At 37.0% G+C, this 27616-nt stretch overlaps 1 protein-coding gene and 1 long non-coding RNA gene across 2 annotated transcripts in view; one reads left to right on the forward strand and one right to left on the reverse strand.

The window, feature by feature from the left end:
* Positions 1–11147, forward strand: part of LOC138433256 (uncharacterized) — a 152764-nt gene extending 141617 nt beyond the window's left edge. The window contains exon 4 of the long non-coding RNA XR_011254219.1: positions 10080–11147. This is a non-coding gene — a long non-coding RNA (uncharacterized lncRNA). The remainder of the gene's footprint in view (positions 1–10079) is intronic.
* The window catches only part of SMC2 (structural maintenance of chromosomes 2), a 53278-nt gene extending 26108 nt beyond the window's left edge, over positions 1–27170 (reverse strand). The window contains exons 1-16 of the mRNA XM_069575537.1: positions 26493–27170; positions 25216–25440; positions 24440–24589; positions 22384–22506; positions 21746–21784; positions 17971–18081; positions 17732–17776; positions 16248–16481; positions 13355–13504; positions 10037–10270; positions 8199–8358; positions 7691–7808; positions 6796–6934; positions 6103–6222; positions 3135–3339; positions 1129–1264 (exon numbers count right to left, since the gene is read on the reverse strand). Of these exons, the coding sequence (XP_069431638.1) occupies positions 1129–1264; positions 3135–3339; positions 6103–6222; positions 6796–6934; positions 7691–7808; positions 8199–8358; positions 10037–10270; positions 13355–13504; positions 16248–16481; positions 17732–17776; positions 17971–18081; positions 21746–21784; positions 22384–22506; positions 24440–24589; positions 25216–25383 (2132 nt within the window). The 5' untranslated portion in view covers positions 25384–25440; positions 26493–27170. The remainder of the gene's footprint in view (positions 1–1128; positions 1265–3134; positions 3340–6102; positions 6223–6795; positions 6935–7690; positions 7809–8198; positions 8359–10036; positions 10271–13354; positions 13505–16247; positions 16482–17731; positions 17777–17970; positions 18082–21745; positions 21785–22383; positions 22507–24439; positions 24590–25215; positions 25441–26492) is intronic.
* Between the last annotated feature and the right edge of the window lie 446 nt (positions 27171–27616).

Below are 27616 nucleotides of genomic sequence, written 5' to 3' on the forward strand. Positions count from 1 at the left end.
AGTTTACCCCTCAAAAAAAATTTAAGTTTTTATCTTTTATTTTCTCTTACCTTTATTCAGTATTGTGAATTCTAAATAAAATGTTTATCTCATCTCCCACTTGCCATCTTCAGAGGGATTAGAAAAAAATTACGATTAAACTCTCAAATACTGTACTTTGTTAAGTTTGTGGCATTTATACTCTTGAAGTTTTTAAAGACTCTTCTGGATAACCACATAGTGAGTTCACTCAACATCATTCAGGTGTTTATTCAAAAGTCATCTTCTCAGTAAGGCTTTCCCTGCCCACCCCATATAAACTTTCAACACTTCTTTCCTATTTTACATTTTTATTCTTAGAATTTAGATTATCTAACATACCTTTTACCAATTTAACTTTTTATATTGTCTGTTGCCCCAACTCCACATATGGAAATAAGATAAAGGAAGAAATTTATCTATTTGATTCACTGCTATATTCCCAGTTCTTTGAAGAGTACTTGGCACATGAGACACGCAATAGTAAATAATGTTAGGAGACAAAAAGGGTTACACTGAATAGCATGACCCCAATTATGAAAAAAAAATGTGGCATACATATATTTCATCATACATAAATATGTATCATACACAAACAGAAGTAATGTTGAACAGTACACACACATACCTATATCCACACCCACAAAGAAAGAACACTGGAAGTAAACACTTTAATTTTAGCAGTGACTTTTGACATAAACTTGTTTAACTTCTCCACAGGCAACCTAGCTATTTTCAACATGTATAGGACAGCCATAAGGCTGCAAAACTTAGTTACAGACACCCAATCAATGCTACAGTATATTACAACATTTCAAATCAAGGACTCAAGTGTCCTCTGGCATCAACCTTCAGAGCATCTGTGTGTTTCCCCACTAATCCCCACAGAATGTTAACAGAGTATATATCTCAGTAGAAAAACAGGAATATTTGGTTGATTTTTCTTTCTTCTTTTTAATTAACTTTCCATAATTTTGTAAAACAAAGACATCACTTATATTAAAAAATACATATAACTGATAAGTTATCAATTCACAACTTATTCAATACTAAGGTTATTATTTATTTTTTAAAAATTTTAATAACAGCTTAATCCAACCAAAGTCTTACTTTTCAGCAGTGTTTTTAAGATTGGCTAATTCCTCTTCTAGAGCCTGCAGCTCATTCTCCTTGGTTCTGAGCTCATCTTGAACATCTTTGAGTTCTTGAAACTTCATTAAAATGGAAGTTGCCTGGGATCGAGCACCTGACAGAGGCAAATTGAAACAGGCCTTGGACACTGAGTTGCCATGTATTTAGGAAACAATACAGTTTTGTAAGAGATTTACACTTGAAATAATTCAACAGCCAATCTTTAGTGGTTTATGAAGCTACAGAATCCATTTTATCACTTGAATCTTAGGGCATACATATATGATAACAAACACTCTATATGTGGTGGATTATTTATTCAGAATCATCATTGCCTTTGCTCACTGGGTAGATCCCTCTCAGAACCACTTTCTGCTCTACTAAGATCAGGCTTAGCCATGTGCTTTGCTCTAGCCGATAAGGTGGGAAATCTGCCTCTTCTGAGAGTAAGCTTTAAGAGGGAGCACATCATTTACCATGTGTTTTCCCTTTCCCATGTATAAAGTATGTTAAAAAAAAAAGATTTATTTTCCAGTCAGCCTAAATCCCATAATGAGAATAACATGGAGCAGAGACAAGTAACATGATGTAGCATAATTATAGAATAAACCTGTAAGCCACTGACATTTGGGAGCTGTTTATTACCATATCGTAACATGATCTAAACTTGACACAGCATAGTAAACTGGTTTCACCTTACATGCATTATAACTGTCTGGCAGTAACAGGCTGAGGTGTTAAGCTGTCAAGAAAACTCTAGGTTTGATGGAAGAAAGGAAGGTCAATCAACAATGCTATTATGAACACTTTGCTTATATGACATGGGGTTACATGCCATCACTTAAGGGGGGATTTCAAGAACATATAATTCAGTGAAATCTACAATGTTCCCTCTAATCTAGATATTTTAAAATATTTGGTCTCTATCTTCCAACTGTAAAATACTAGTTATTGTGTACTCTGAGGAACTTGATCATGAAACTCATTATATTGGCTACTGTTTTCTTGGACTAGAAAGAAATTAAGATACTTCATAACTCAAGAGGCATCCAAGTCTCTTGGTTTGGTTAAAAGCACAAACTGAAATCAGGCTACCTCTTTAAACTCTGACCCCTGGCTCTGCCACTTATCAGCAAATTCTTAACTGTTCTATGCTTTAGTTTCTACAAACATATAATGGAAAAGATAGTTATGTCTACTTCAAGGTTGCTATAAAGATTAAATGAACTAATTAAAGTCCTTAGCATAGGGCTTTATAGAATGATAGAAATTTTCCATATCTGCACTATCTAATTACCCACTAACCACTGTGGTTACTGAGCCCTTGAAATATGCCTACTGCAATTAAGTAAATTATTCTATTTAATTTTAATTACCTTATTTAAATGGAAAGTCACATGTGGCTAGTAGCTACTGTACTGGACATACAGGCTTACAACACTGCCTAGTACACAGTAAGTACTGTTCAGTATTTGTTAGTTTATCACATGGTCACTTGACATGGATATGGAAACAGTGTCACAAATATTAGGACACGAAATACATGCTCACTACTTAAGAATTCCTTTCTTAAGGCACCATCTCAGGGCAGATTTAAAGTTTTGCTTTACTTTTGACAGGAGCAGTAGCATATACACATATTAGAAGTTAACATGTTTCCTAAAGGAAAACTGGGTGGTCAAGCTACAATTGCACTGAATAAAAATACTTTGTTTCCCAGTGACTAGAATATCTGGCAAAAAAGAGAAAACAAGAATAGGTGAGCAAGAAAAGCTATAGTACTGATTATTAGACTATGAGTTCCATCTGGATGATGACAGTGTATAATTTCTCAATTAATAATAAGTAACTGTCACAAATGAAAACTCAATCCTTTAGGAATGAAACACTGAATTATTCCAACCCCAATAATTCCTATTAAAAAAAAAAGTCCCCATCCTATTTAGAACAAAGGAGTTAGGAGGAAAAAATGATATAAATCCTACCTCCACTCAATGTCCCATGAGGATCAAACACATCACCTCCTAGAGTTACAGTTCTAGTCATTATCCTTTTATCAAAAGCTACTTTTTTTGCATTATCCATATTGTCACAAACAAATGTCATTCCAAAGACAAATTCCATTGCTTTCTGAAGTTCTGGTTTGTATTCAACCAGGGAAAGAGCCACATGAACATTATTAGGGCCAACCTGTGAGAAAACATATGTCATATGTCATAATACATATTACTCCTTTCCTTTCAAATACTATTTTATAAAATACTAATAATGCCCACAACTGTTAGTATAAATACTAACAATAACTTAATATACGAACCCAGCACTACAACTCTTTTTGAATTTTCTAAAATGCTATAGAAAACTCACTTTTAGAAAAAAAAACAATTCAAGTTTAAGCACTGAAAAATCTAAGTAAAACATTTAGCTAAATACCAGTCATGAGTTTCAATCAAGTAGAAGCCCCTATCAAGTTTCTAAATTCAAAGTGGATTATCTGTGAACACACTTTCTTAAAGTACAATTTCTAGATCAACACAGTTACATAATTACATGTTTTACTTCAACTATCAACTTGGTTGTCCCAAAGTGAATACTTTTCCACTCAAATAAAACATGCTAGAGCAACTACCTTCCAGTTATAGAAACGAAAACAGTAATTGAGAGTAAAAAAGTAACTTAAAAAATCTCTCAATCTTTTATTTTGATCCAACTGTCTTTTCTCACCCTTTGTTTTTTAATGTCTACCTCAGCCTATTGTTAAAACAACCTAATATGGCATCACCGACTCGATGGACGTGAGTTTGAGTGAACTCTGGGAGTTGGTGATGGACAGGGAGGCCTGGCGTGCTGCAATTCATGGGGTCACAAAGAGTCGGATATGACTGAGCAACTGAACTGAACTGAACTGAATATACTTTACAGAGTGCAGCAGTAGCAGAAATCATAATGAAGGCAGCTCTCTGCAACATATGTTCAGCAATGTCCTCTGACATAGCAGTTACCATTCAGTGTGTGTGGCTAAGGGATCTGGGTAAAAGTACTTTTGTTGTTACTTAAAACCCCAACTTACTTCTAACACTGGAACTTGACCCCAGATGAGAATAACTTCCTTCTAGACTCAGGTGATTTTTCAAAGTAAAAGAAGTACTAACCAAAATTACCACCTATTTACTCTATACTCATCTTTCTTCTGACAGTAAACAATTTCCATTGAAGGCTTCTCAATTTCAGAAATTTACTGAATATCCATTTATTATCTTAATTATACATGCAGTTTCAGGTTTCACATAATTGTTTTTTCAACTTATGAACTTAGAATACCTGCTCAAATACTGATATCACTACTGAAAGTTAAAACTGGTTTCATGTTCTTACCAAATATTATACAACCACAGTAGCCTTTTAAATATATTTCCTTGCACTCATTTATTCACTAGAAACCATACTACTTTAGATCTAGCCCAGCAGCTGACTGCATATCCTGGCTACCTGCTTTGTATGTTCACAGGTTGGTGGGCAATCTAGAAAAACTCTAGTAGAGAAGCATCTCTGCAAGACTGACAGATTATGTTCCATAACGGTTATCACCATAGCTGGTTTAAGTGTGCCTGGAATGAAAAAAAAAACCTGCAGAATTCCTATATTTCTCTATAAGTTCTATAATTCTCATTAATCAGAAATCAAAAGTTTAATATTTAATGTGAAAGTGAGTCACTCAGTCATGTCCAACTCTTTGCAACTCCATGGACTATACAGTCCATGGAATTCTCCAGGCCAGAAAACTGAAGTGGGTAGCTATTCCCTTCTCCAAGGGATCTTCCCAACCCAGGGAAGGAACCCAGGTCTCCCGCATTGCAGGTGATTCTTTACCAGTTGAGCCACAAGCCCTAGTGATGAAAGAGAAAAACCTACAATTAAGAGATTACTCTACACAGAAGAATCTCATTCAGCTTCAACAGAGAAATCAAAAGCTTTACAGACAAGCAAATGCTTATTTATAAAATAGACTCACAGATTTTAAAAATCATATTTACGGCTTCCACAGGGGAAATGTAGGGGAAGTAATAAATTAGGAGATTGGAGTTAACAGTTACACACTACTATAAATAAAACAGTGGAGAAGGAAATGGCAACCCACTCCAGTATTCTTGCCTGGACAATCACATGGACGGAGGAGCCTGGTGGGCTATAGTCCACGGGGTTGCAAAGAGTCAGATATGACTGAGCGAATCCTTAGTATAAATAAAACAGATAACCAACAAGGACCTACTACTGTATAGCACAGGGAACTCTACTGCCCAGATGGCGCTCGTGGTAAAGAATCAACTTGCCAATGCAGAAGGCATAAGAGAGGAAGCTTCCACCCCTGGGTCAGGAAGATCCTGGAAGGAGGCCATGGCAACCCACTCCAGTATTCTTCCCTGGAGAATCCCAGGGACAGAGAAGCCTAGCAGGCTACAGTCCATAGGGTCACAAAGAGTCGGACATGATTAAAGTGACTTAACACACACAACATGCAAAAATAAAACAGATAACAAGGACCTACTGTACAGCACAAGGAACTCTACTCAATATTCTGTAATAATCTATATGGGAAAAAAAGTCTGAAAAATAATGGATATACACACGTATGTATAATTGAATCATCTAGCAGTATACCCAAAACACATTTAAACCAACTATAGTCCAATAAAAATCTTTTAAAGACATTCTAAAATATCAAAGAGAAATTTAGTCTTCCAACATTTCTGTTCTCTTTCCATCTAATTTCACAAAAGCTGATTTTATTCTCTTGGTATCTTAACTTTTTAAAGCAGAGTAACACAATAAAATTGTGTGGTTTGATATATGATTGAAATCCCAATTTACTTCAGAGGACAGTTAATATCCTATAATTAAAAAAAAAAACAAAAAAACAGTAAGATGCAGACAAAGCATATAAAAAAGACTTACCAGATTCTGAGCAATCCTCAGAGTTTCTGGAGTAATACATCTGGATGAAATTTTATTGAGTGGAATTATAGTGTATCGACGCTTCAATTCCCCCTTTTCTAGTAGTTTTTTTCCAGTAACCTAAAACATCGTGCATTAGAAATAAAAAAATATTAATGACAACAAAAAACATTTAAATGGAAACAGTACAAGTTTAGGAATTTATAAACATGCTGAGTGCCTACTATCCTGAACAATCAAAATTCTAAGATGGATATGTGCATTCTGGACTCTGGAGTTAGCATACGACTTCCTCTGGAATAATGTTAATAAAATGTAAAAAATCATTAACTCTATCGTTTTACCCTGTAAAGATAAACATTTAGCCTTAAGTGAAAGTCGTTCAGTCATGTCCAACTCTTTGCGACTCCATGGACTATATACAGGCCATGGAATTCTCCAGGCCAGGATACTGGAGTGAGTAGCCGTTCCCTTCTCCAGAGAATCTTTCCAACCCAAGGATCAAACCCAGGTCTCCCACATTGCAGGCAGATTCTTTACCAGCTGAGTTATCAGGGAAGCCCAACATTTAGCCTTAGAAAAAGTTTAAAACATCAATAAAGTACCCAATTCTTCTAAGAGCACATGATTTTTCAAGCTAGCAGCTATTATAGTTTTAACAGCAATTATATGTTTTAAATAAAATCAGTTTACCTCTGTGTCTACTACAACATTGTAGAGTCGGTCTCCGGCCACTAATTCTAAAGCAGTGGTTGCAGAAGTATCTTTTACACTGATCAGTGAAGCTACAAGTCCCTTCACACAATTTCTATTCCAGTTCTTCTCTGGATCCCTAAAACAGAAAAGTGGACAAAAATTAATCTTAGACAAGAAAATAGAAAAAGTTGTATTTTACTAGTCAAGAGCTCTTTCTGACAATACATTAAATAGAAAGCACAATAATCAGCAGTTTTATCAAAATTAAAAGATTTCAAATGTCTTGTGATTGTCCAGCTACAGACACACCTTTTATTGTGTTTCACAAATATTTATGTTTTCCGTTGTCACTTTCTTTTTTACAAACTGAAGTTCTGTTGCATTGTCAGCTGATAGTCTTTTTAGCAATGAAGCTTTTATAAATTAACGTACCCTGGTTTTTTAAACTATGTATACAGTATGCTAATTTATCCTTAATAGACTATTGTTTTCAAATCAAAAGATCTTTCAGTAAACATAATGTTTTGAAGGTAACAAAAATAACTTTAATGTCCTAATCTTTGTAATACATATATTAAGTATTCCAAGAAAAAAACCATATAGCATTAATAAAACAAACTGTAAAATGTTAACACAGCTATTTAACATTAATGATAAAAATAAATTAAACAAACTTTTTGGACTAAGATTAAATTCCCCTTATTTTGGTTTTGAGATGAGTGGCATTAGTAACCTTAAATTTCACAAGAATTTCCTGTCTACAAATCTGAAACGTTCAATAAAGATTTAAGGAAAAAAGAAAAAACAATTAAGGAAAAGCAGCTTACGGTATCTTTTATACAAAAATATATCCTAGTTACTACCATGTTCAATTTCAAGATTCAACTCTTACCTATAGGCAAATCGAAGATTGGGAAATCTGGCCAGGAGAGCTTCTTCTGTTTCTTTTAGTCTACTGATATCACGAGATAGCTGCCTGCGCCTTTCCAGAAGGCTTTCCTCCTTGTTTTCTGAACAGTAAGCCATAAGTAAATTGAAACCATGTTTGAAAAGCTCAAATATTCTACTTTTTTAAGGAAAATATTAGTAATCTCTATTTCCAAAGCATTTCTAAAAGCAAAATGCAAATTCCTGATAAATATTAAAGAAAAGCATACTTAACTTTTGAATTTCTATTAAGTGTCAAGTAGACATATTTTCAACACATAAAACCATTTTCATCCTTTCAATTCAAAGGATTGTTTTATGCTTTGATATTTTTCTGATTATAGTATAAATAATTTTTATACTATTCCCATTAACATTAATGAGGTAAAAAAAATTTCCTACTTGCTATCTCCTTTAAGTTTCTATTAATAATCACTACTTCCTAATGATTTAACATGTCTTTAAAGGCAAACCTTCATAATTTAGCCTTTTCATTTCAGTTTCAAGTTTTTCTTTAAGTTTTTTCACAGCTTCTAATGCTTCTTGATCTTTCCTATAGCCACTATCCATCTTCTTAATTTCTGTTTGTTTAGTCTTTAATTCTTGTTGGGCATGTTTCAACTTCATCTGAGCCTGTAACAGAAAAACATAAAACAGGCTATACGAGGCAGACAGTGCTAGTGATAAAATGGCCACAGATTTAGAATGTTTTAAGAGACATCAGCCTTGAAAATTTAACTGACTACTTGGATCACTATATCAACAGGTCAATCATTCCCCAATGTATTCTCCTCAAAATACTACTCAGAATATAAATGAATATATGCTCAAATATTAAATATCTTATAATTTAAGTCTATATTTTTAATATTTATAAAACTAACATCAATGAGCTCAAAGGTTAATATCAAAGAATTGTCATTAGTTGATGACACCACACTTATGGAGGAAAGTGAAGAAGAACTAAAAGCCTCTTGATGAAAGTCAAACAGGAGCGTGAAAACGTTGGCTTAAAGCTCAACATTCAGAAAATGAAAATCATGGCATCTGGTTCCATCACTTTGTGGGAAATAGATGGGGAAACAGTGTCAGACTTTATTTTTTGGGGCTCCAAAATCACTGCAAATGGTGATTACAGCCATGAAATTAAAAGACACTCTTTGGAAGAAAAGTTATGTCCAACCTAGATAGCATATTCAAAAGCAGAGACGTTACTTTGCCAACAAAGGTCCATCTAATCAAGGCTATGGTTTTTCCAGTGGTCATGTATGGATGTGAGAGTTGGACTGTGAAGAAAGCTGAGTGCTGAAGAATTGATACTTTTGAACTGTGGTGTTGGAGAAGACTCTTAAGAGTTCTGTGGACTGCAAGGAGATCCAACCAGTCCATTTTAAAGGAGATCAGTCCTGGGTGTTCTTTGGAGGGAGTGATGCTGAAGCTGAAACTCCAGTACTTTGGCCACCTCATGTGAAGAGGTGACTCACTGGAAAAGACTCTGATGCTGGGAGGGATTGAGGGCAGGAGGAGAAGGGGATGACAGAGGATGAGATGGCTGGATGGCATCACTGACTCGATGGACATGAGTCTGAGTGAACTCCGGGAGTTGGTGATGGACAGGGGGGCCTGGTGTGCTGCAGTTCATGGGGTCACAAAGAGTAGGACACTACTGAGCGACTGAACTGAACTGATCAAATTAAAAACAAAATGGAAAGCTAGAAATCACTTCCTTCTTTTTCACTTAGGTATGCATATTTGCACTTATATATATTTATGCTGTCCAACTGTGCACCTAACTGTATTGATGAGGAATAAAAGTATACAGCAAGAAGATGTTAAATTGACGGAAAAATGTATATGCTGTAAGTTTGACACTGAAATGCTATAGTTTTAAGTGTTGCAGGCATATAAGTGAAGATGATGTTTTTATTTTCCTATTAAAGCTTAAAACTTCAACTTTATAATGTCAATAAAATACCAAAAAGATGAAAACAAATACGCTAACCTCAAGTATTCCATACAATGCTGAAAACAGAACATTTATTGCACTTAAAATTTCAATTAATCTATAAAGGTATTTTATGCTTTATGGCCTCTTAAACCGACATTGTCAATAGGTAGTGATCAGTATATATGAATTTCATTGTTATAGGTGCTAAGCAGCAGCAGAATGTAATAGTTGATAGTTATCTGAATATTTTCAACATTTTGTTTAACAACCGCCAAAGCATAGTGTGAAGGAGCTTCACAAAAAATAAAATAATAATAAAGAAATAAAAACTGCAATCACATAGTTCTTACTGTCTATACTTACCTGTTTGGCTTCTGTCTGAGTTTTACTTATGTCATTTTTACAGGCCATCATCTGACCAGCAAGAGTTGCTTCTGCTCCATCTTCATTACTGGACAGACCAGCAGAAACAGCATTAAAGTGCTGCTGTGCAATGGCCAAAGCTTCAGCATCTTTATTACTTGCTTCTTGAAGGGCACTTAGTCCATCTGTTATTTTTTTAACCTCTTTTTCCTTTGCTGCTAAAGTTTTAGAATCCTTTAGGAAGAGTTTGAAATTAGAAAGTATCATATTTTAGAAAACCACTGAAACATATATACCTTTAATGTCATCAAATTTCATACCAATTTGAAGTGAACATGGTAATTTAACCATAATTGTAAATATTTTATTCTCATTTTGAAATTTCTCAATTTTTACGATAAATGTACCTCTTATCCTAAAAGAAATACCTTCATTCCATGTTATAGTCAAATCTGAGAGAGAATGAGTTAAAATATTATTGCAAATTTAAACAAACCACTTGAAACAACTAAAAATCACATTCTAGAACTATAATATTGAAATAATATCCACTCTACCCCAAGCATAAAAGAAATTTCAGGATTAAGAGCATGTATATGAAAATGCTTTTATAAACTATTAAAGGCCATAAAATTTAAGTATTAAATTATTATGGGAACAGCTTCCCTGGTGGTTCATACAGTAAGTAAAGAATCTGCCTGCAATGCAGGAGACCCCGGTTTGATCCCTGGTCAGGAAGATCCTCTGGAGAAGGGAATGATAACCCACTCCAGTCTTCTTGCCTGTAGAATTCCATGGACAGAAGAGCCTAGGAGGCTACAGTCCATCGGATCACAAAGAGTTGGAACGACTGAAAGACTAACACTCTAATAACCAGATATCTAATCCTATACGAGATACCTGCACCGAAAGAAAAAAAAAATCTCATATTTACATGAAAGTGATCAGAAATTTGGCTCACTTAATTCATGATTCACTGGGCATTTCTTAAGATATTTACCATGTACCAGGCATTATTCTAGACATTAAAGACACAGGGTCCTCAGGGAGCCTACATTTCTAAGGTGGAAGACATAGTAAATAAATAAAGCAAAAAATGATGGAACTACAATTTTAAGAGTAATGAGAAAAGGCCTTTTTGTGATGACATTTTGAGCAGAAACTTAAACGAAACAAAAGGTGTGACCATGCAAATACTAGGGGGATGGTACACTTGCCAAGCTCTGAGGAATATGCTTGGGTATTGGAGGAACTGTGGCTGGAACACAGTGAGCAAGTAAAAAAAGGCAGCTAATGAGGATACTACTGAGTACCTTCCTGGGAGGTGATGGCATGAACCACGTGAGGAGTGAAAGAAGTGTGAGAGGTGGCTGTATTCTGGATATACACATATATCTGGATATTCTGGATATACTTTTAAAATCAACAAAATCTGTTGATGAATTAGATACCACAGGGTTGGGAGACAGAGGAAAATTCAGGACTCCAGGTTCTGGAGTGAACAGCAGCATTACTTACATGAGGAAAATTCAGTAGCTCAGGCAGGTTTGGGTAGGTGAGGAAAATTTTAAGAGTTCTATTTTGGATATGTTAAGTTTCAAGTTTTTTAAAGTCATCCATATAAAAATGCCAATTAAATAGCTGGACAAATGAGTCCTTCAAAGAAGGAGTCAAGGTTAATTATAGGTTTGAAAGGCATCAACATGTAAATGGTACTGAGGGGTACAGGGCTGGATGGGATCACTGAAGAAATGAGTACATATAAAGAAGTCTGACCATTAGCCCTGGTGCATGCTAAAATATGTATTTTGATTTGCATTTCTAACTTGGATTCAAAGTTCATATTTTCAACTATCAAATCAATATCCTTACTTAGATGTCTAACTATCTCCTCAAGCCTATTATTCGCCATTCAACAAATGGTAACCATATTTCAAACTGTCAACAACAGAACTCCGGAGTTATCCTTCAGTCCTCTTTCATATTCAAACACCAATCTGCTGGGCATTATTTATAGTAGCAAAGACATGGAAGCAACCTAAATGTCCATCGACAGATGAACCAATAAAGATGTTATACATACTGGAATATTACTCAGACATTAAAAAGAATGAAAAATTGCCACTGGATCAATGGATACCAAGGACCTACAGGTTATCAAACTGAGTGAAGTCAGTCAGAAAGAGAAAGTCAAACATCATGATATCACTCATATGTGGAACCTAAAATATGATACAAATGAACTTATCTACAAAATAGAAAGACTCACAGACACAGAGAATAGACTTGTTTTCAAGGGGAAGAGTGGGAAGGGGAGGGAAGGACTGGGAGTTTGGGATCAGCAGGCGCAAATTGTTATGTATGGGATGGATAAACAATAAGGTCTTACTGTATGACAAAGGGAACTACATTCAATATCCTGTGATAAACCATAATGGAAAAGAAAATTAAAAAAAGAAAATACATGTATAACTGAGTCACTCTGCTGTATAGCAGAAAACAACATTCTAAACCAATGAACTATACTTTAATTAAAAAAAAAAATCTGCAGGGTATATCTGTTGGCCTACCCTTAGAGTACACATAAAATCCCACAACTTCTCTAATATTCCACCTTCTACTGCATCTATCCAAGGACTATCACCTGCACTACCAATTACTACCTAGTTTCTCTACTTCTTCCCTTTAATTTATCCTCAAAACAGCAAGAATAGTACTACCAAAATATTAAAATGTCACCGTTGTGCTCAACCAACTCCAGCAGCTTCCCATGCCACTCAGAGTAAAGGGCAAAGTCCTTCATGTATTCTGCAAAATCACATGTGATCCTACACCCCACCTCTACTACTCAGTGGTAACCAGCTTTACATCTCTCTGCTTTCCTAATACCTTAGGCACTTCGGGGCAGCTGCTGCTCTTTTGTCTGGAACATCTCCCCCCAGAGCCTCCCAATCTATCTACATCCTTCTCTGATCACTTTCAGGTCTCTAATGAAATACAAGCCTCCCAATAAGACCTTTAATGTTTACCCAGTTTAAAATTCCAGATTGCACCTCTCTGCTCAATACTAACCCTATCCACTGCTTTTTTTCTCATCAGTTACCACTATATAACATACTTCATATTTCACTTATTTTATCATCATTTTCCTCATTGGAATGAAGACCCACAAGGCATTTTGTTCATTACTGTCATTTTGTCAGTTGCTACATCCTAGCCTAAACAATTACCCTGGGTCCACAGCAGGCACTCAATAAACATTAACAGAATGGAGGAATGTATATTACTAGAATTAAATTACACTTCTCATTTGCTTACCTCTACCATATTTTTCTCCAGTTCTTTGCGTTTGTTCTCTTCACTTGCCAGATTTTTCTTCTTGAAATCAAAGGCACTTTGAGATTTAGTATTAACTCGCTGAGCTTCTGTAAGAGCATCTTCTAAAGATCGAAGTATACCTCCAACTTCCTATAATCAAAGGCACCCAATTCAATCATATACTTAAAAATCTGTTAGCGTATAATTTATATATATTTATTTTTAATAAACTATGGACTCTACACATGGACATCACCAGACAGTCAATATCGAAGCAGATTGATTATATTCTTTGCAGCCAAAGATGGAGAAGCTCTATACAGACAGCAAAAACAAGACCAGGAGCTGACTGTGGCTCAGATCATGAACTCCTGATTGTCAAATTCAGACCTAAATTGAAGAAAGTAGGGAAAACCACTAGACCATTCAGGTATGACCTAAATCAAATCCCTTATGATTATACAGTGGAAGTGAGAAACAGAGTCAAAAGATTAGATCCGATGGACAGAGTGCCTAAAGAACTATGGATGGAGGTTCGTGACATTGTACAGGAGGCAGGGATCAAGACCATCCCTAAGAAAAAGAAATGCAAAAAGGCACAAAAGTTGTCTGAGGAGGCCTTACAAATAGCTGTGAAAAGACGAGAAGCGAAAAGCAAAAGTGAAATGAAAGATACACTCATTTGAAAACAGAATTCCAAATAGCAAGAAGAGATAAGAAAGCCTTCCTCAGTGATCAATGCAAAGAAATACAGGAAAATAAAAGAATGGGAAAGACTAGAGATCTCTTCAAGAAAATTAGAGATATCAAGGGAACTTTTCATGCAAAGATGGGCACAATAAAGGACAGAAATGGTATGGACCTAACAGAAGCAGAAGATATTCAGAAGAGGTGGCAAGAATATACAGAAGAACTACACAAAAAAGATATTCAAGACCCAGATAATCATGATGGTGTGATCACTCACCTAGAGTGAGTACCTCCTTAGAAATCTGTATGCAGGTCATGTAGTCAGGTGGGCCTTAGGAAGCATCACTACTAACAAAGCTAGTGGAAATAATGGAATTCCAGTTGAGCTATTTCAAATCCTGAAAGATGATGCTGTGAAAGTGTTGCACTCAATATGCCAACAAATTTGGAAAACTCAGCAACAGCCACAGGACTGGAAAGGTCAATTTTCATTCCAATCCCCAAAAAGGAAATGCCAAAGAATGCTCAAACTACCACACAATAGCACTCATCTCACATGCTAGTCAGAGAAGGTGATGGCACCCCACTCTAGTACTCTTGCCTGGAAAATCCTATGGATGGAGGAGCCTAGTAGGCTGTAGTCCATGGGGTCGCAAAGAGTAGGACACGACTGAGCGACTTCACTTTCACTTTCATGCACTGGAAAAGGAGATGGCAACCCATTCCAGTGTTCTTGCCTGGAGAATCCCAGGGATGGGGGAGCCTGGTGGGCTGCCGTCTATAGGGTTGCACAGAGTCAGACACGACTGAAGCGACTTAGCAGCAGCAGCAGCAGCACACGCTAGTAAAGGAATGCTCAAAATTTTCCAAGCCAGGCTTCAATAGTACATGAACTATGAACTTCCTGATGTTCAAGTTGGATTTAGAAAAGGCAGAGGAACAAAGATCAAATTGCCAACATCCACTGGATCATCAAAAAAGCAAGAGAGTTCCAGAAAAACATCTATTTCTGCTTTACTGACTATGCCATAGTCTTTGACTTTGTGGATCACAACAAACTGTGGAAAATTCTGAAAGAGTTTAGAATACCAGACAACCTGACCTGCCTCTTGAGAAATCTATGCAGGTCAAGAAGCAACAGTTATAACAAGTATTGGAACAACAGACTGGTTCCAAACAGGAAAAGAAGTACGTCAAGGGTGTATATTGTCACCCTGCTTATTTAACTTCTATGCAGAGTACATCATAAGAAATGCTGGGCTGGATGAAGCACAAGCTGGAAGATTGCCGGGAGAAATACCAATAACCTTGGATATGTAGGTGACACAATCCTTATGGCAGAAAGTGAAGAAGAACTAAAGAGCCTCTTGATGACAGTGAAAGAGGACAGTGAAAAAGTTGGCTTAAAACTCAACATTCAGAAAATGAAGATCATGGCATCTGGTCCCATCACTTCATGGCAAATAGATGGGGAAACAAAGGAAACAGTGACAGATTTTATTCTTTTGGGCTCAAAAATCACTGCAGATGGTGACTGCAGCCATGAAACTAAAAGATGCTTGCTCCTTGGAAGAAAAGTTATGACCAACCTAGATAGCATATTAAAAAGCAGAGACATTACTTTGCCAACAAAGGTCCATCTAGTCAAAGCAATGGTTTTTCCAGGAGTCATGTATGGATGTGCGTTGGACTATAAAGAAAGCTGAGCACCAAAGAATTGATGCTTTTGAACTGTGGTGTTGGAGAACTCTTGAGAGTCCCTTGGACTGCAAGGAGATCCAAGTAGTCCACCCTAAAGGGATTCAGTTCTGAATATTCACTGCAAGGACTGATGCTGAAACTCCAATACTCTGGCCACCTGATGTGAAGAACTGACTTATTTGAAAAGACCCTGAAGCTGGGAAAGACTGAAGGCAGGAGAAGGGGACGACAGAGCATGAGATGGTTGGATAGCATCACCAACTCAATGGACATGAATCTGAGTAAACTCCAGGTGTTGGTGATGGATAGGGAAGCCTGGTGTGCTGCAGTCCATGGGGTCACAAAGAGTCAGACACAACTGAGCAACTGAACTGAACTGAAACTATATCATTATCATACATCAAGATAAATTTTTTTCATTGGAGAACACAATGCCCAGTAAACCCAAAATAGTTACATTATTTAATATTTTTCAGTGTATTATTATTCTTACACGTCTGACCTTATCTTTTCTGTTTTCCAACTCTTCTATTTCATGACTAAGTGCTTTTATTTTTTTATCATTCTCAGACACTTCTTCTTGAAGCTTCTTAATTTTATCCTGCATTTCTTTTAATGCCTCAGCTGAGCGTTCTTTAGTATCTTCAGCCAGCAAAAACTGATAAGCTATATATAAACGACTCAGATGTTCTATTTCTCTCAATAGCTTTTGGTACTCCAAGTAGGAAGATCTTTCCTAAAAGAGAAATCACCAATAACGTATAACTCTACATTAATATTTTTAAACAAATTTGGAAAGAATTTAAATACAGCAACACATAAAAAATTTCCCATTACACAATAAATATAATAGATTTTGTCTTAAATTTGGGTAATTATGGACTATTAATTTTAGGAAAGCTCAAACAACATTAGAACTGTGGCTTTTTAGATAGTAATGTCATCTTAGTGAATTCACTGTGGCTACTTCTTCTCAAATATAACCACACAGTTGGGATTAACAAAGAAATATGGACGTAAGATTCATAGACTAGTGGGAATAAGTCTATAAAACTATAAAACCATGAATGATACACTATTAAATGTATTTTGTAGTACTATTAACAAGATGCCCACCCTATATTAATTCATATAACTATTTATAAATATTTGTTCACATATTACTAAACTTCATTCCCACTGGTACCTACTAGGACAAAGTTAACAATGAAAATTCCTAATCTGCAGATGAAGAAACAAATTCAGGGTGATTAAATAAGCTCTTCATATTATCAGATATAGAATTTGGCAAAATCAAATATGACACCTAGGTTTAAACTCATGAACTAGTGTTTTTCTACTAAATCATACATACAAAAGCAGAGCCTTCAAGTTCACAATTTTTCACTTTTTCCAATTACATCTATGCTACTGTATAGATTCAGTGCTTGAGAATTATCAAATTTTAATGAACATGTAAGAAATTTCTAAATACATGACTTAAAATACTTTCACTGAAACAGTGATATGATGTCAGAAGTGCAAAGATTATAGAGAAAACAGCCATCTGTTTCAATACCTATTGTCTACTAACTGCCTTGACAGCAGTAATTTTAGTGATAACCCCTCTTACCCTAGAAGTTACTCACTCTACCAAGAGGTTCTAAGAGTACCATACCTGTAAGAAATATTTATTCCACTCAATTCTAACTATCCAGGAAAATTTAGATTTACACTTGTCTTCAACAAAGAATGAAAATCTGGCATGTTGTTTTCTGAGATTATGACAGTCAATCTCTAAAACCATTATGACTTAACAGATACGAAATGCACTGTCCCCTATAAGCAGAAGGTTGAGCAGGGACTATCAACTCTAACTCCTTATCTCATCTCCAAGAAACACTTCTGAGGAGTGGAACACATGTCACCCCCATGAGTATCATCATGGATTCATCACCAATTTTGAGAGACATTCTAGCTGGCTGTCCTCACATATACAGTACACACCTCTTTTAATTTTTGAATGGTTGGAGTAATTTCTTCTTCAAGTATCTGGAAAACAAAGGAAAAAATATTTTTGAGTACGTGAAGTACCACTAAAGAAATTTAAAAGGTAAGAGACTAAGGAAAACTGACCAAAGGCTGGGGAGAGGACAGGTGTGGTAAAATTTCCCTCTTTTACAGCAGAGAAACTCTAAAAGAAAAGTACTCTCTTCCCTAAAAATATTTTATATAAATTTAATTACCGTCTTAATTTCTCTCAGCTTAGCCTCCTTTTTTTCTATAGTCCTCTGAGCATTTTGTTTTTTGTATTCATACATCCTGGTTCCAGCTGCTTCTTCTATCATGGACAAAATCTGGAAAGATAATTGCATTAATGTTTTAAGAATCAAAGCCAGTGAGTCTCACTGGAATTTACATTAGGATATTACTTAAGGCCTTAACGCCATGAAGTAACTTAACAAAATAGTTAAGGACCATAAAAGTTAAGTACATTAAAAAAAATGTACATATTATCTATAACCCTAAGATTCAACAATTATTTCTGGCCTTCACTCCAATTCTAAAATCAAACTTTATGCTACACTGAGGTTCCAGAGTACGTATCTTTGAAAACTGAAGCCAGTAATTCCTGAGAGGGTAACAGGCAGGAAGGCCAGGGGTCTCCAAAGGGAGGAAATAGCCTGCAAGTGTCAGACATTTTTATCTCTCTTAATTGGCAAGAGGAAACAAACTAGCGATATTTTTTTCCTTCTCTATACAAATTTAAAAGGAGGTTTTTCTTAAAATACTGTGTTGCCATAACGACACCTGGTTTCACCTGAAGTTAACTATTCTCAAACCTTGAGATAACCAATGCATTTTTCTTATGGAAATGTTTGTCTTAAGCTATGCTAATGTACTATGCATTTAGCCCAGACTCTGTCTTCAAGTAGGTTTGGCCTCTTGGCTCAGAACCTACTTGACAAACCAGTATGTTATACGCAGATATTGTTTCCCAGAGGTTAAAGCGTCTGCCTATGATGCGGGAGACCTGGGTTCGATCCCTGGGTCGGGACGATCCCCTGGAGAAGGAAATGGCAAACCACTCCAGTACTCTTGCCTGGAGAATCCCATGGACGGAGGAGCCTGGTGGGCTACAGTCCATGGGGTCGCAAAGAGTTGGACACGACTGAGACTGAACTGAACTGAACTGAATCTATGTAAACGAAACTATTTGTATGGTAATCTGTCCTTCTACAAGATTGAAGTTAATCATTTTATGGCCCAGGATGAACCATTTGGTGCCAAGGTTATCCCAAAATGCATCTTATGGGTAAGGGGCTTGGTGCCATTCTGAGTTTTAAGACATTCCTTTCTTTCATTAACAGACTGCCCGCTGCTGCTAAGTCGCTTCAGTCATGTCCAACTCTGAGATCCAACCAGGCTCCCCTGTCCCTGGGATTCTCCAGGCAAGAGAAGAGACTGCTAGTGACTGTATATAACATCCAGCTGAAGATTAGAAGTGGGGTACTCTTTCTGCCCCCTTTTGATGCCTATGTCAGAAGCTTTCTCTATCTCCTTTATACTTTAATAAAACATTATCACACAAAGCTCTGAGCGATCAAGCCTAGTCTCTGGCCCCAGGTTGAATTCTTCTCCTCCGGAGGCCAAGAACCCCGGCCGCCTTTTTTCATTCAGCAACAACCTTTCATTCCTCCTTTCTCTTTTCCTTCAAATATAAGAAGAAAGTAAAAGCTAACTAATACTTCAATTTATAAATTTCTACTTAAAACTGTTCCAAGTGAGACTTGAGCTGTTTTGTTCCTACAAAGATGAAGCATGGCCTAACATTTACATTCCAACTGTGGCAGATACTTTAAGAACTTGGGCAAGTAACTTAGTTTTCCCTGTTCCTCTTTCTTCATCTGCTGAGGACTGAAAGTATCTCAGTGCCACTGAGAAGTAAAGTAACTCACGTGAGTACACTGAAAAAGGCAAACACTAATTATAATTTTATAAGGACAATTTTTTAGCACTCCCTTATCAGAAGCTTCTAATCACTATCAATCCCTACCTCAAGAGGATTATTTCTCTGAAAACTAGTTTGATTTCTATATATTGGGCAGATTTTGAATGAGAAGTTTCCCTTAAGATGTTATCTGCAGAAAGTTAAGTGTGACCTATGGTTAAACCAGACTAGTATCATCAATTATCAGTTGTCTTTTTAGTTCTTCTCCATAGATAAAAATGCCAAAAGAGCCTTTGCTCTTATACAAAACATTTATTCCTTCATATCAACTCTTCTCAAGGGGGCTCCAAAACAAAATTAAGTCTTAATGTCTTAAGCAATCCATTATATCTAATGAATTAATTTCGCTCAAATCTCTTCCCATAGGGTTTAACTCTGACATGGAACACGAGCTGAGAAAAGCTACTTTAGAACCAAAATTTCTTTTAATACTGTATGGGCACATAGAACTCCTAGAAAAAACGTAAGTGGTAAGCTCCCGACATCTGTGTTAGTGATGATTTTTTTTTTTTTTTTTTTTTGGATTTGATACCAAAAGCAAAGGCACTAAAACCAAAAATAAACGAGCAGGACTACATCAAACTTAAAAGGCTTCTGCATAGGAAAGGAAACCATCCACAAATACAAATCAGGCAAATACAAATCAAAACCACAATGAGACATCACCTGTCAGAATGGCTTTTATCAAAAAGACAAAAAATAACAAAGACTGGTTAGTATGTGGAGAAAAGGGAAAACCTGTATACTGTCTGTGGGACTGTAAACTGATGTATCCATTATGGGAAATAGCATGGAGGTTCCTCAAAAAATTAAAAATAGAACTACCATATGATCCAATAATTCTACTTCAGGACATTTATCTGAGGGAACCAAAGACCCTAATTTGAAAAGATATCTGCACTTCCATGTTCACTGCAACATCATTTGTTACAGTTAAACATGGAAACAACCTAAGTGTCCACTGATGGATGAATGGATAAAGAATACAATATTTATATATATAAATTAAATAGAATGTTATTTAGGCATGCTGCTGCTGCTGCTGCTAAGTCGCTACAGTCGTGTCCGATTCTGTGCAACCCCATAGACGGCAGCCCACCAGGCTCCTCCGTCCCCAGGATTCTCCAGGCAGGAACACTGGAGTGGGTTGCCATTTCCTTCTCCAATGCATGAAAGTACAAAAAGGAAATCCTGCCATTTGCAACAGCATGGATAGAACACACGGGCATTATGCTAAGTGAAATAAGCCTGACAGAAAGATAATACAGTGTAATTTCACTTACATGTAGGATCTTTAAAAAAAAACCCAAAACTGAACTCATAGATACAGAAAACAGATTAGTGGCTGACAAAGGTGGGGGATAGGTGGTGAGCAAAAGTTAAAAGTGCCAGTTATAAAGTAAAAGGTCCTGGGGATGTAATGTACATGGTGACTATAGTTGATAATACTTAACTGCATATTTGAAAATTGTAGACAGTATAATTTTATCTTCAAAAAAATTCTGAAAGATGATCACATCAATATATCACGTTGATACAGTGATCAATGTTGACTAAACTGCGGTGATCATTTTGTGATATACATATATACTGAATCCTGTATATGTATCAAACCTTTTTGGGATACACCTGAAACTACTTTATCAATTATATCTCAATTAAAAAAAAAAACTTAAAAAAACTGCTTAACAAGGTCCTAGGACTTTCCTTTTACTTCTTTTAAAGATTCTGATTTAATCCTCAGAATAGATCTTGAGGTAAAGGTTACAGACTCCAGTTTATGGATGAGGAAACTAAGGCTCTGAAAGTTTACATTATATCACTTAAAAAAACCTAGGGCATGGTGTCAAATATTAAAAAACAAAATTATTTTATCCACTAATCATTCTTAAATAAATGTTCCCAAGAATTTTAATAATGGAAAAATTATGTTTAAAAATTGATTAGCTAAAAGATTAAGACAGTTATCTACAATTACTATTTTTACTGCACCTAAAGAGTGCTCTTACCTCTGGAGGTTTCATATTCATCACTTTTGTAATTCGGCCCTGAAAATAAAATGACAAACTTACTGTAATAACAATAAATTCAGAAAGAATAACCTAAAGGCATACATGTTTATCTGTACTAAAGCTGTTATATCCTAATATACAAATCTTTGGGCAGTTATTTCTCCCACCTACATGAAAAGATGTTTCTTTTTTAAGATTTGAGAACAAGGGTAGCTTTTAATTATAGAATTTTACTACTTACTTTCTTACTAGTGATATAAATTACATAAATAATACAAAGTCAACTCAAGACTTTTTCTGAGACAGGGAATGATGTAATAAGTCTCCAACTCTAAAATGGGTAAGTGTGTAAATAAATGTTGGTATAATTACTGAACATCTCTTGATTTTTTAGAACAATAGCCCTTCAAGATAAGTCAAAGAAAATTAATTCCAGATATTCTTCAAAATTCAAATGTATGCAATATACCAGAACACATAAGTACAAATAACTAACCCACATTTATTAACAGGTGCCCAAACATCAGCCTAACAGCAAATTAAAAAATGAAAAATCCAAACAGAAGTATTTCCCCGTAAGTTAAAAAGATGCCAAAACTATTATGAAAGAGATATAAAGTCCACAAACAAAATACCTGCATGATGAGAAAGTGAGGGTTGTTAACATTAAGACCAACAGAACAGAAGAGATCGTATACTCTGGTATTGTTTGCATTTACTCCATTGATTAAATATTTATTTCTGCCACCAATAACTACCTGCAAAGGAAATAATTTTGAAAGACATAAATGAACACACATATCTTGAGCGAAGATGATAAATTCCCAAATATATTATCTTTTATTTGTTTTTTCCAACTAATGATAAATAAAATGAATCTAGGGTAAACAGTAAAGAAAAAGTATAACATGGTCAAAAACAATGTGAGACTGGCTTCTAATCTAGGGCCTCCTAACCTCCCACGGTTTTTAAGGTGCCTTCCACCTTTATGTCTCCAAGGATGTATAGAATGCAGCTTCTATCCCTGATCACCCTCTTCTACAACTTTCCATACTCAGAGGCTGACCCATCTTCCTCCACTTTTTGATTTCCAAAGGAGTCAAATACCAAAAACAAAAGACACACAGTTTTAGTAACAATCCTTGTCAAGACTCTAGAACTATTGATAAAAGATAAGACTTGTGAATATTTGAAAGAAAAAGAACAATCATGGAACTGCAGCATGGGTTTAATAGGAGCAACTTACACTAGATAACAGCTTGTTCAGTCTACTACAGCACGTACATTGTCATTTTGGAGGTATGACTGCCTCATCCATTTGCTGAGGTCCTTAAAGACAAGATCTGTTTCTCATTCTATCTGTATTTCCCCGTGCATTTGAGAATGCCCAGCACACATCAAGCCCTTAATATTAAATAAATATGAGTTCACTTCTTTTCCTGACAGTATTAGGGTGGTAGATCATTTCTTAATATTTGAACAACAATCCTAATATAGCCTAAAGAAATGTGAGGAAGTCTTTATAACAAAATTCTGGTGAAGAAACAGTCATATGGACCACAAGAGGACAGGAATTCTGGGTAGATTAGTAGCAGATTTTCTTCAAATCCTGAAGAGGTAATTATTTGATAGATGTTTAAAGACAGAGAACAGGATTTTGTCCCAATATAGTTAATCCTTTTTTTTTTTCAACCGGAGTTTTCATTAACATACAGATGGAAATCTGTAAGCTACATAATGCTAAGATGAAAAGTAAATGAGAATTAACAGAATTTTTAAAGATAAAACTCTGACAAACTGAAAACACGGTCTGATTATAGTAAGATAAAAAGATTTTAAGGGACAAATGTTAAGGTCCTCCATTGGTTTCAAGAACCTGCTTAGATGCAGAAATGGCAGTATATGGCTTAAGTAATAACAGGAACAACTTAAGAGTGATTTTAAGTAAATCAGATATGAGTTCATAATATATCATGAACTCTTCAACATCATATTGAGAAAAATAGAAGTAGAGTACTTAAAATGAAAGAAGTGACAATTCTGCTTAATCCTGTCCCAGCCAGACCAATTCTGGCACATGCAATTTGAAGTGCCAACCATTAAAATACATATATATGTGTGTGTATAAATAAAACTGGAGCAAATTTGCATTCCATGTGATGACACAAGTGGAAGACCTAGAAACAACTAAATATCAATTGAAAGACCTAGAGAATTTAGCTTAGAAAACACACTTACAGGAGAACACTGATATATTGAAATAAAGAATAAATTACATGTTATCTTGGTGCTCTCAAGATAACTAGGATTTACGTGTAAAATCTGAAAACAACACTACAGTACGGCTCAATTTATAAGAATAACTTTCTAATTTCCAAAAATAGAGTGGGTTACCTCAGGAAACAGTGAAATCCCAAGAACTACAGGCGTTCTAGCACAGAGAGACTCAAGTGTATGGTTTATGGTTTAAATAAGCATGGCTGAGTGCTTATACGGATGGATTTCACATCCCTTTCAATCCACTTGGTAAATGGTGGAATTTGCTTAAGCAAAACAAGATATTCTTAAGGAATCTAGTCAGTATTTGATCCATCAGTTTTGCTGATCAACTTTCCAGTAATCGTATTGCCAAAATGCACATGAGACACGCAAGCGTTTAGGTAACCAAATGTTTAGTAGTCACTCACTCACCTGCCTTGTTACTGTAATTTCATCATGAACCTCAAATCCTAAAGGACTCTGCTTTTTGTCAGAATTATCAAAGGTGATTGACACCAAGGCTTTTGTAATACCAGCTTGCCCATTTTTGTAAACTAAATCTTGTAAGTTAGAAGCCCGAACCTAAAATAAAGGAAAAGTTTATCAGTTACAAAACTCAGTACTGCACAAAATAGCACTAAAAATAGCTTTCTTGCTGTTGGAAAACCACCCATGTAGTATCCATTAAGAAGTCAAGAACAGGCAGTGGTATTCATAGGCAAGGAAAGCAAAGAAAATGGGCATCAACCTGAAATGGGCCTCTCTCTCCATAGGACCTTTCTAATCCTGAACTAAACTGTTTTCTACTCATTTCTTAACAAGAGCTCATTTGAAAAATTTATGGAAAGACAGTGTCTAAAAATTTCATTATTCATTCAATCCCAATAGTAGATCCTGAAAAGACATTATAATGAGGGTGGGTGCAGGTGGAAAGCATACAAACTCTGGAATGAAAATGTGTGAGTTTCAATGTTGCTTCAAACATCTTTAAAGGATTAACCTTAAGCAACTCCTCTAAGTTTCTATGTTCTCACCTAAAATATGGAGTTAAAATACTTACCTTTAAAGGACTGCAGTGAGGTAGAAGAAAATTCAGGTAAGAATGCAAATGAAGAGAATATTGGTAATACTGGTCCTCTCCAAGTGCAAAGATTCCCTTGAGGTTTCTCAAACTTAAATTCACATACATCAGAAAGTTTACACTTTACCTGAGACAGGTTGGAGATGCCCAGCAAAAAGCAGATGGAGTCCAATATGTTGGATTTTCCACTACCATTTAAACCAGTGATAGCATTGAACAGAGGGTCAAAACCATTGACTTCAGTCCTCTGAGCATAGGACTTGAATCCCTCAAGAATGACTGACTTAATGTGCATTTTCACTACTGACTCGGATAGGTAAATCTCTGCTAGAAATCAAGCCACAAAGCAGTTCTGTACAAAACAGAAAAACAACGCATAAGTGGAATGTAAAACTGGAATCATAATAAATAGACTACATCATAATGACAGCGCAATAGAAACAAAACAGCCACTTCCTGAGCTATTTCCTCTGATGTAAAGGTATCTTTCTTTAACTTAAAAATATACAAGAATTAGCCTCTATTTAGAAGTTAACTGGGCTTCCCGATGGCTCAGCGATAAAGGAAATTTCTTGCAATGCAGGAGCCACGGGAGATGTGGGTTCCATCCCTAGGTAGGGAAGATCCCCTGGTGGAGGGCAGGGCAACCCACTCCAGGATTCTTTCCAGGAGAATCCCCATGGACAGAGGAGCCTGGTGAGCTACAGTCCATGGGTTCGCAAAGAGTCAGACACGACTGAAGTGACTTAACACGCACATACACAGAAGTTAATTGAACCTAGAAGCCAACCACCTACTTCTCCAGGCTTATAATCTTCCACCGTTATCATACTCCCGCTAACACAGACTACTGATCTTTTACCATTGCATCCCCTTTGCCCAGAATGCACTTATCCCGCACACTGACACGGCTCACTCTCCTTTACATCACTCACGTCTTTACTCAAACGTCACCTAATTAGGTCCCATTCCCTCTCTGCTTTTTCCCTCACGGACTTACAGCTGACACTAATCAGTACTTACTTATTGCTCTACCCAACCTATCATAATGTAATCTTCCGTAGCATCTTCTACATTCACCGTTGTATGCCAGAATACTGCCTGACTCGAAGGCGCGGGATGGGCGGGTGGTCTGTAAATATTTCTTAAATATCAGTAGATATACCCCCCAGATAAATAGCTGAAGGCTTTTGCTTTTACTCAGGCTCTTCCCTCGACCCACCAGGGCTTTCTGTCAACCCTTACTCGCCCTACTCCAAGGCTGGACAGGAACTAGTCATTCTGCTAGGAATCCCTTTAGGACTAAATTTACTCTGAAGTTCCTTGCTATTCTGCTCCCCAGGCCCCGACGCCCATCTCCCGCCAGGAATGCCCGGCTAGGCCCAACCGGCCGCGCGCACGCACCTGCCTCGCCGCTGCGTCAGGTCGCCTGGGCTTGAGGCGCAAGCTCTTCCTAGCCACTAGGGCAGAGTGCGCCAGTCTCGCCCAGCTTCGGGCGCTAAGAGGCGAATGCCACCAAAGCTGCTCCTACATCTGCCCCGCGCGCGGCACCGGAGCGGAACTATTTTTGCCTTTGAATTTCGGCGCGATCACAGGACCCCACCTCCACTACCTATTCCATCGGCTGGTGCCTCAGAGATGCCTGACTTAAAAGTTCCATTTTTCTCTTCCATCAAGCAGTTAAAGGGACAAAGAGATAGAAAAGAAGGTCGAGAAGAGGACGGCTCAGGAAAAGCGACGGGTCGGACCTGAGGACTAAAGAAGTCGGCGGCAAATGTTGAGCTCGGTATCCGGCACACCTCGGGCAGCCCCACACCTCAGCCTGGGGGCCTCGCGCTCGCCGGCCCCGCCCTGCCGCAGGCCGGCTCTGGCCGCCATCGCGCCCGGAAATCCCCGCCTACTCTCAGGCCCGGCGGGCTTCAGTGGGGCAGGACCCCGTGGTCTCCGAGTACCGGAGGCAGGATGGCTTCGTGTCGGTTTCCTCGTTCTGCTTCAGAATCCCCCTGGGCTGGGCCAGGGTCCTCTAAATGGAAGCTGCACCTTGTTGCGGCTGGGGCGGCGCCGAACGAACTTCTGAGGACTGGATCGAGTTCTGGCTCCGCCCCTCGCCGGCGAAGGACCTTGGAGGGCTCGGGTTTCCTGTCCCAAATAGCCGATAAGACTGTCACCAGATGCAGCGCTCGCGGGAGAAGTTGAGTGGGGCTGATAGTAGAGGCTGGACGAATAGGAGTTTCCCTCGTTTCTCTGAAAAGCTGTGGAATGATAAGCAATGGCAGAACTAACATTTCAGAGAATTTTAGGGGGAACACCTTATAACAGCTGATATTTACTGATTTCGGGTGCCAGGTTGTGTTTCAGGCGCTTGTTAAAATCTTAGCAACCCTATGAAATCCGCGTTATTGTTCTCATTTTACAAATGAGCATACTGAGTCCCAGGTTAAGCAACTTATTCCAAGTAGTAAGTGGGAAAGCTGAGGTTTTTTTCCACGCGGTCTTGCTCCAGAGCTAATGTTTACTTCTCTTAATGT

Source organism: Ovis canadensis, chromosome 2 (genome assembly GCF_042477335.2).
Source record: "Ovis canadensis isolate MfBH-ARS-UI-01 breed Bighorn chromosome 2, ARS-UI_OviCan_v2, whole genome shotgun sequence".
In the NCBI taxonomy this organism is placed as follows: domain Eukaryota; kingdom Metazoa; phylum Chordata; class Mammalia; order Artiodactyla; family Bovidae; genus Ovis; species Ovis canadensis.